Genomic DNA, 9,234 nt, shown 5'->3' with positions numbered 1-9,234 from the left:
TCTTTTTCTTACCTTTCCGAAGCATGGAGCGCAATAGCAGGCAGAGAAAGGGTGATGCACGTGTAGAACACTACCTGACCTGGCAAGTTGCTGGCAGTGCCCCCCCGCCCGCTCCTGAAAGAGGGCACACACACACACCGCCGCCCCGAGTACTTCACAAATCTTTAAAAGACCATGCGCTTGTTCATGAGGCTTAAATGGTTTATCATCTCTTCTAGAACCCCTGCATCGACCCTCTGATGTTTCCTGGAAAAATTACCATGTAACACAATACCAAGCCCTGTCAGCTGAAACCCCCAAGGAATCGTGGGGCATATTATCAAGGGGGTTTATCTCCGCTTTTTTGGCTTTAAAAGCCATGAAAGCGGAGATAAAATTATCTCCCTATTACCAAGCTGTCGCTAACACCAGTTAGTGACAGCTAAAAGGAGATAGCGACCATCTTGGGCCCCGCTTTGCATGTCAGTGATACTTATCACTAATAACATGCAAAGTGGCGTGCCAAGATGGTAGCGACTGGAAACAGTCCCTAACATCGCTTTCTCCTATTACCAACTTTTGGAGATATTCGCGCTAAGCGCGAATATCTCCAAAATCTAACACCTGCCCTGAGCAGTTCTTAGCCATGTTATCCAATGGGAGGTGGATAACATGGCTAAGAGCATTTGCTCGATAATACATGAATATCGCTGACTTTTCTGCGATAATAGCAAGGTTTATCTGCGATAAAAATCGCCGATGTGCGGCGATAATTTTTGTCTCTAAACAAGTTAGAGACAAAAATTATCGCTAGTTGTTCGTAATATGCCCCCGGGTTTTTGCTTGCAGAAATCGGGAGGCGGGAGACTAGCACTGAAATCAGTAGTCACACGCCTGAATCGGGAGGGTTGGCATGTCTGAATTCTCTACAGCTGGGGCCATAAACTACATCCGCAGGGGTAGGTGATAGCCTGGGACCAGCCTGGCATCTAAAATGGCTGCCGTGCACGACAAAGTTGTGGCATTGGAAAAAAGGCAAGATGGCGCAGCCGCAGGAAGAGATGTATCAACATATATCAGCCTCCTCAGCCACCCTCTGGAAACATAGGGGATTAGGATACGTCTCCCGCACCCCCTTATACCTAGTAATTTAATTAACGAAGCACAAAATGGTGAATTCCCGTTTCGCTACCAGTTTGCGGCCCAGTTCGCGGCCCGTGAAGCGCTTCTACCATGAAAAATCATTTTTTTTTTTTTTCCCCACGGGACCCTTTAATAACCCCAACAACATTCCTAGGGGGTCAAGAGGGTGATACCTTGCCCCCTTTCATTAAATTCCCCCTTCGTTTTTCACCTCTTCTTCTCTCTCGATCCTACCGAGAGACAAGATGGCGGCCGCTCCGGACTGTCACGCAGCAAAAAAAAAAAAAGCTCACGCACAGCCGCTGGAAGAGATGTATCAACATATATCAGCCTCCTCAGCCACCCTCAGGAAACATAGGGGATTAGGATACGTCTCCCGCACCCCCTTATACCTAGTAATTTAATTAACGAAGCACAAAATGGCGAATTCCCGTTTCGCTACCAGTTTGCGGCCCAGTTCGCGGCCCGTGAAGCGCTTCTACCGTGAAAAATCATTTTTTTTTCTTTTCCCCACGGGACCCTTTAATAACCCCAACAACATTCCTAGTGAAGTAGTGTGGCTCACTGGTTAGAGGCGGCAGACCCGAGAGCAGAGGACGGCCCGGGACCAGGGTTCGATTCCCGGCGCGGCAGGCTTCTGGACCAGGGTCAGCGGACTCGATAATTCTCTCGCCTCGGTGCCCACTCTGATCAGCGATCACACTCGGCAACTCTGGGCATTAGCTTGCCTCATCTTCACTAACGGCCCCACTAGACCGCCGGGGATGCCTGGTCTCACCCTGGAGATACCCATTAAGGGACCATCTCTCAGGGAAGCCAGGAAGGGTTTCGCAGCGGTCGAAGTGCCTTGGGACCCTACGGGTAAGTAGTGCGCTATATAAATGCCTATACATTTACATTTACATTTAGGGGGTCAAGAGGGGGATACCTTGCCCCCTTTCATTAAATTCCCCCTTCGTTTTTCACCTCTTCTTCTCTCTCGATCCTTCCGAGAGACAAGATGGCGGCCGCTCCGGACTGTTTAGAATGTTGACAGACACCGGAGAGCCAATCAGCTTTCTGCGCGCAAAGTTCCGAAACGCGAAAAGTAAGCGGACCGGATCGCTGCCCGGAGCGCTGTTACAGATATATATCTTGATTTAAACGTTAATTTCTCAAAATCCACTGAAGCACATATATTGAGACCTAGCAAAGGCACATCGGGCTAACAGTCCCTACAATTTTGCCAAGTTTCGTGCAAATCCATTCAGCCGTTCGAGCTAAAAGTGAGTCCAACCGCCCTATGGAAAAATGAATGGGAAAAACGCGTTTTGGGACCCCCCTTTTTTCTCGGCCCCCCCTTGACGAAACCCCACCAAATTTTCAGGGGCTGCTCAGAAACGAAATGTGCCATTTTCCTGAAAATTTCAGCCGATTCCGTCCACAAACGCCAAAGTTATTAGACATAGAATTTTCAGAAATGCCATAGGGAAAAAATCCTAACTATATATACCTACTGGCGACCGCCAGTAGGTAATATATATATATATATATATATATATATATATATATATATATATATATATATATATATATATATATATATATATATATATATATATATATATATATATATATATATATATATATATATATATATATGTCATGGGCTTAACAATAACCGACGTAGCCCCCGCGGTGGGGCCCTGATCTCCAGGGGGCCCCCTTGGGCAGTGTGCATGGCCACGCATGAGAGCTCCTGTCTGGGTCTGGAGCGTGGACCCGCCGTGCCAAGTATCACGGGCTGGCCTAGCACATTTGAAGGCATGTCACCACATCACTGCAATAAAAAGGATTATCACCCATATTGTTCGCCTCATTTATCAAAGCGCTTTGGGGTCATTTCGGCGTAGTTCAGCACTCACCTGTTTACTCATTACAATGTGTCCCAGGAAGTAAGAGCCTAGGCCCAGAGGCGGTAGCAGTGGTTGCTATAGAAATCTCCTCTGGCCCCAATTGCTACAATTTAATTTCTTGCACTCCTTTTCTTACATTTAGGCAGGACCTTGGGACCCCTTTGCTGCTGTGATTGAATCGCGCTCTCTACGCCACCCACCCTACCCTTCTACTTCCCCACTGCTTCCGGCCTCCCTGTAATCTACTCGTCGTCCTCTGAGGAAGAGGGACTACACCCTCGAAACGCGTCAGGACTTTGACGAAACAGGACTCATCATTTCCCCGTCCTTGTACAGCTATCCAAGCACTCTGCTCATTAAAGCTACTCTGAACCATCCCCGCGAGTGTGCAGTGATCTTTTCACGTGAGTGGCATATGTTGAATGGTTCCATCACCATTCTATGCAGCACCCGCCGCAAGAGTGCAAACAGAGCTTTGATGGAACTTTGAGCCGCACAGCAAAACTGCACGCGCTGAGCACCGCCACGCGGCAACTTGGGAGGAGTTAGCAAACATCCAGTTTGCTGGGTTCACGGACATTATTCCGTCCCCTGCCCCATCCCCGAGACGTCGCCTGGCTGGCGAGGGGATGCCCAGAGGATGCCTTTGATGTGCAGCGCAAGAAGACGGGTAACGAAGCATCAGCGGTAATCATCACAGCTGGACTACAAGTTCCATGAGGCATCAGTGCATCCAGTACCGCCCAATCAGGGGAATGCCATATATGTGGAACTGCTTCCGGCCTCCCTGTAATCTACTCGTCGTCCTCTGAGGAAGAGGGACTACACCCTCGAAACGCGTCAGGACTTTGACGAAACAGGACTCATCATTTCCCCGTCCTTGTACAGCTATCCAAGCACTCTGCTCATTAAAGCTACTCTGAACCATCCCCGCGAGTGTGCAGTGATCTTTTCACGTGAGCGGCATATGTTGAATGGTTCCATCACCATTCCATGCAGCACCCGCCGCAAGAGTGCAAACAGAGCTTTGATGGAACTTTGAGCCCCACAGCAAAACTGCACGCGCTGAGCACCGCCACGCGGCAACTTGGGAGGAGTTAGCAAACATCCAGTTTGCTGGGTTCACGGACATTATTCCGTCCCCTGCCCGAGACGTCGCCTGGCTGGCGAGGGGATGCCCAGAGGATGCCTTTGATGTGCAGCGCAAGAAGACGGGTAACGAAGCATCAGCGGTAATCATCACAGCTGGACTACAAGTTCCATGAGGCATCAGTGCATCCAGTACCGCCCAATCAGGGGCGTGCCATATATGTGGAACTGCTTCCGGCCTCCCTGTAATCTACTCGTCGTCCTCTGAGGAAGAGGGACTACACCCTCGAAACGCGTCAGGACTTTGACGAAACAGGACTCATCATTTCCCCGTCCTTGTACAGCTATCCAAGCACTCTGCTCATTAAAGCTACTCTGAACCATCCCCACGAGTGTGCAGTGATCTTTTCACGTGAGCGGCATATATATATATATATATATATATATATATATATATATATATATATATATATATATATATATATATATATATATATATATATATATATATATATGTCATGGGCTTAACAATAACCGACGTAGCCCCCGCGGTGTGGGGGCCCTGATCTCCAGGGGGCCCCCTTGGGCAGTGTGCATGGCCACGCATGAGAGCTCCTGTCTGGGTCCGGAGCGTGGACCCGCCGTGCCAAGTATCACGGGCTGGCCTAGCACATTTGAAGGCATGTCACCACATCACTGCAATAAAAAGGATTATCAATTTTGGAAAAGGGGGTGGTGATGGACAGAGTTTCTGAATGATGCAGAATACTCCTACCCAGTCAAGAGATCAGGGCTTGATCCATCACCGTTTTTTAGCTCACTGCACCATCCCAGCTCAGAACCTGGCTACATGCAAATTAGTCTGTTCCTGTCCCAGTGCATGATGGGAACAGGGCAAACCAAACTACCAAGCCAATTCCTATACTGGGAAGGAAACAAGCTTCCGGGGACCGGTTTCTGGCATTTCAGCCGTTGTCGGCCCGGCTTGCTTGAATCCTGATGGTGCAATGAGCAAGGGACTCACGTCTGAGTATACCCTCCCACACTTAGTGTGGACAAAATCGATTTTGGAAAAGGGGGTGGTGATGGACAGAGTTTCTGAATGATGCAGAATACTCCTACCCAGTCAAGAGATCAGGGCTTGATCCATCACCGTTTTTTAGCTCACTGCACCATCCCAGCTCAGAACCTGGCTACATGCAAATTAGTCTGTTCCTGTCCCAGTGCACTCTGCTCATTAAAGCTACTCTGAACCATCCCCGCGAGTGTGCAGTGATCTTTTCACGTGAGCGGCATATATATATATATATATATATATATATATATATATATATATATATATATATATATGTCATGGGCTTAACAATAACCGACGTAGCCCCCGCGGTGTGGGGGCCCTGATCTCCAGGGGGCCCCCTTGGGCAGTGTGCATGGCCACGCATGAGAGCTCCTGTCTGGGTCCGGAGCGTGGACCCGCCGTGCCAAGTATCACGGGCTGGCCTAGCACATTTGAAGGCATGTCACCACATCACTGCAATAAAAAGGATTATCACCCATATTGTTCGCCTCATTTATCAAAGCGCTTTGAGGTCATTTCGGCGTAGTTCAGCACTCACCTGTTTACTCATTACAATGTGTCCCAGGAAGTAAGAGCCTAGGCCCAGAGGCGGTAGCAGTAGTTGCTATAGAAATCTCCTCTGGCCCCAATTGCTACAATTTAATTTCTTGCACTCCTTTTCTTACATTAGGGCAGGACCCCGGGACCCCTTTGCTGCTGTGATTGAATCGTGCTCTCTACGCCACCCACCCTACCCTTCTACTTCCCCACTGCTACAACCTCAGAATTACCCTGAGTGAAATTTTAATTATGCAGGTGAAATGTGCTCTGTGAAGCGTGAATTACCCAATGTCACATAATTTTCACCCACAGGAAACTCGTTCTTGCAAATAAAAACAAGCATTTACAATGCAATAGGTCTCGCATTAGGAAAGTTTGAGCTATTAGCATTGTAAATGGCGATGCTTTTATTTCTTCTTCTAGTTTCGATATAATGGAAGTAATTTTTTTGTAACTTGAAATTTTGCAAAGGTAGTGTGGCAATTATTAGTATTTATGAAAAAACATAACAGCACAATTCCTGTGGAAGAAGTGGTATTTAATTATGTATAGCAATTGTAGAATATTAAATCATATTTGAATGTGCAATTAAGTTTGCATTTTTATAATACACTAGGAAACGTATAATATTTACTGTTTGTTGTAAATATAAGCCAAAAGCAATGGTAATGCACAAAATTTTTATTTGTAAGTATATGTACAATATATGAATTTTTTCTTGCTCAGCATGTCTTATATTTGTGTAATATAAGCATTTCAATTATGACTGTAACAATATTATACATTTAAATGAAGTAGGAAAAATATATATGTTTTCAACTGGCATTATTGTGCAATGTACAAAGTTACAAGTCATGTTAAAACAGTTTTGGTATTTATTAATCTGTAGTCTTAAGATTTTTCTAAATAATTTGTACATTGTAAATAGATAGAATTGTCAGTAACAAATGACTGGTAAGAGATGAATAGCATATAAGGCAATAAACTTTAGTTTGAAAAAAAACATGGAACACTTTTAGGATATATATTTTCAGTTAGTCATGTTTATAATTTGAACAAATTGTAACAGATACAATTATAAAAAATGCAAAGTCAAACATAGTAATGTATAGCAAGACATAAAAAATTGTGCAAATATGCTATGAAATGTAAACAAGCAAAACAGTATCTGTAAAAATAATACGTTTTTTTTGGTAAACATAGTTGTAGTGCAGTAAAACAATTTTTTTATGATGTTACAGTTCCTTAATTATTTCGGTAATGCATCCATTGCAAAATAAAACATTCAATGATATTGGTAAGTACCGCATTAGTGAATTTTCTAAGTCTTCAGTATCAGTTTCAATATTTAAAAAGTCCATTAAAATGGTATTGTCTATATTCATGGATTGGATGTGATCACTTTCTGTGATTTGCACAGCCATTGTGCTTTTTTCCTGATGTGTTTTTTCTACTCCAAATAATGTGACATTAATGTCTTCATGTGGTGGTTGTTTTTCCTGTAGAGAGATTGTTATATTACTAACTTTCCCTTATTGTTTTGATTTACGATAATAGCTGTTAAAAGAATTATTACTTACTTGTATTGTAGTATTTCTAGTTGTGTTCAATATTTTTTCTCCATTGAACATGTGTACAGACAAGTGTGTTAACTGTACATATTGTCCTATGTCCGTAGTAAAGTCACTTGCTTCTCTCCAGAGAGAAATTTTGACAGAGTCTGTGGCGTCATTAATGGTAATACTTTTTATTTTCGCGTCTTGTCCATTAACAAAGATAGTTTTTGCATCTTCTACCTGCAGTATATAAAATAATAATTTGTTGCTGTGTTTATATATTTATGTTAATGCAATATTATTTTTTTTAGTGCATTTAAGTAATAACTATAGCTATTATGTTGTTATGAAGTACAGAAAAAAAATTAGTAGCATTTCTTTACATATTATTTGAAGTATACAATAATGAAATAAATAAATATAAGTTGCTTTACAATACATAACCTTTGCTGGTAAAGAAGTGGTTGTTTATATACATCAGTGTAACGTACATCTTTTTACTGTTGCATTTTTTTGTTTTTGTAAATAGTGATATATAGAAATATTTTACTTACTTGTTAGCGTTGCTTAATAGTTGTATGGCAGTAAAATAATGTTGCAATATACAAGTACTTGTTGAAACAAGTGAATGCTGTATGGTTGTCAGTATCATTGTATGTACCTTTTAGATTAAAGTGAAATATAGAAAATTTTACTTACCTTGTACGTAGGTATAATATATAGAAATGTTTTTACTTACGCTTTATTTTTGTTAATAGCTGGTTCCTGTGATTATGTATTATTAATTTGTTGCAAATAATATTGTACACATTTTATTTTGTTGTACAAGTACTTGTTTGAGAGAAGTATATGCTTTAGTTAGTGATTGTGTATAAAGCTTTTTGTTAATAGTATTATATACCAAAAATTTTACTTACGTTGTATTGGTAATCAACTGCTGCTTTGTATAATATATAAAAAAACAATTTACTTACGTTGTATTGGTAATTAACTGCTGCTTTCTTTATGTTGTAAGCTGGTTACTTTATATTTAAACACAATTATTTTCTGAATTTTTTAGTTACTTTTTAACATAGTTCCTTGCATATTTGTAATTGTTTATTCTAATTTATGTCTTTACATGTTATCAAAAGCATTTATAAGTACATTTCAATGGATACAATTTGTTACAGTTATGTAGTTGTAAAACTGAGCACTTTATAACAGTAATTAAATGACATTTCAATTAAAAGTTATGAAATGTAGCTTACCTTTCTTATTGTTCCTGACACACTCATAACTGTCTTTACAGCAGCTTCACGGACAGTTTTTATGGGAGATACAGGTGGTGCCTGTGGCTGTAGAATTTGTTCAGCTTCCTGTATTATACCTGCGTAAATTGTAAAGGGTGGCATTCTTGCAATTTTTGTTTGCTTTGTTATCAACAATATACCATTCTTATACAAATAATTGCGTATTATTATTCCATTTTGTTCTTTTGTTTGCATATAGTATGATTCATCATAACATGTCGCTTTTATAGTGCCGGTTTCATCTGCCAAAGCCAAGTGGTACAAAACTCTATTTTCTTGCTTTGAATTGCGATAATATGTCTTTGTTGAACATCTGATGATGTTGACACGAAGTGCTTTTTGATATGGCTTTGTGTTGTCTTCTTTGCTGTTTTTTAATTCTTCAATAGAAATCATCTGTAAAATATAATGCATTTATTAAGGATATTGCCATGAATGAAAAAAGCAAATTATTATTTTGCATTGCAAAACTTTAATGCATTTTTTGTCAAATACCTATCCATATTGGTTTGTGGTCACTGTAATATGATTCTAATGTGCCATAATTTGTTACATGTGCATTTGTAAAAATGTGGTCTAGCAAAGAGTTGTAATCTGTTGTAGGTGTGTTTATTTTTTGTTCGCAATTAAAATGTGTTTGCATGTAATTTATTAGTAATTTG

General features: G+C 41.4%; 1 protein-coding gene across 1 annotated transcript; it reads right to left on the bottom strand.

Moving 5' to 3' along the window:
* Positions 1-6,959: 6,959 nt before the first annotated feature.
* LOC147677945 (uncharacterized) lies at positions 6,960-8,986 on the bottom strand. The gene is made up of 3 exons (XM_086946542.1): positions 8,531-8,986; positions 7,305-7,520; positions 6,960-7,223 (listed from the first exon to the last, which is right to left on the bottom strand). Exons 1-3 carry the CDS (start codon positions 8,984-8,986, stop codon positions 6,960-6,962), a joined length of 936 nt encoding a protein of 311 aa, XP_086802668.1.
* Between the last annotated feature and the right edge of the window lie 248 nt (positions 8,987-9,234).

Source organism: Lissotriton vulgaris, chromosome 12 (assembly GCF_964263255.1).
Source record: "Lissotriton vulgaris chromosome 12, aLisVul1.2, whole genome shotgun sequence".
NCBI lineage: Eukaryota > Metazoa > Chordata > Amphibia > Caudata > Salamandridae > Lissotriton > Lissotriton vulgaris.
This window is presented reverse-complemented; position numbering and strand designations above follow the sequence as displayed.

Coding starts and splice junctions, on each gene's coding strand:
- LOC147677945 (XM_086946542.1), bottom strand. CDS start 8,986: ATGCATTATATTTTACAGATGATTTCTATTGAAGAATTAAAAAACAGC. Junction 7,521..8,530: donor TGTCAGGAACAATAAGAAAG/GTAAGCTACATT, acceptor TATATACTGCAG/GTAGAAGATGCAAAAACTAT. Junction 7,224..7,304: donor CTAGAAATACTACAATACAA/GTAAGTAATAAT, acceptor ATCTCTCTACAG/GAAAAACAACCACCACATGA.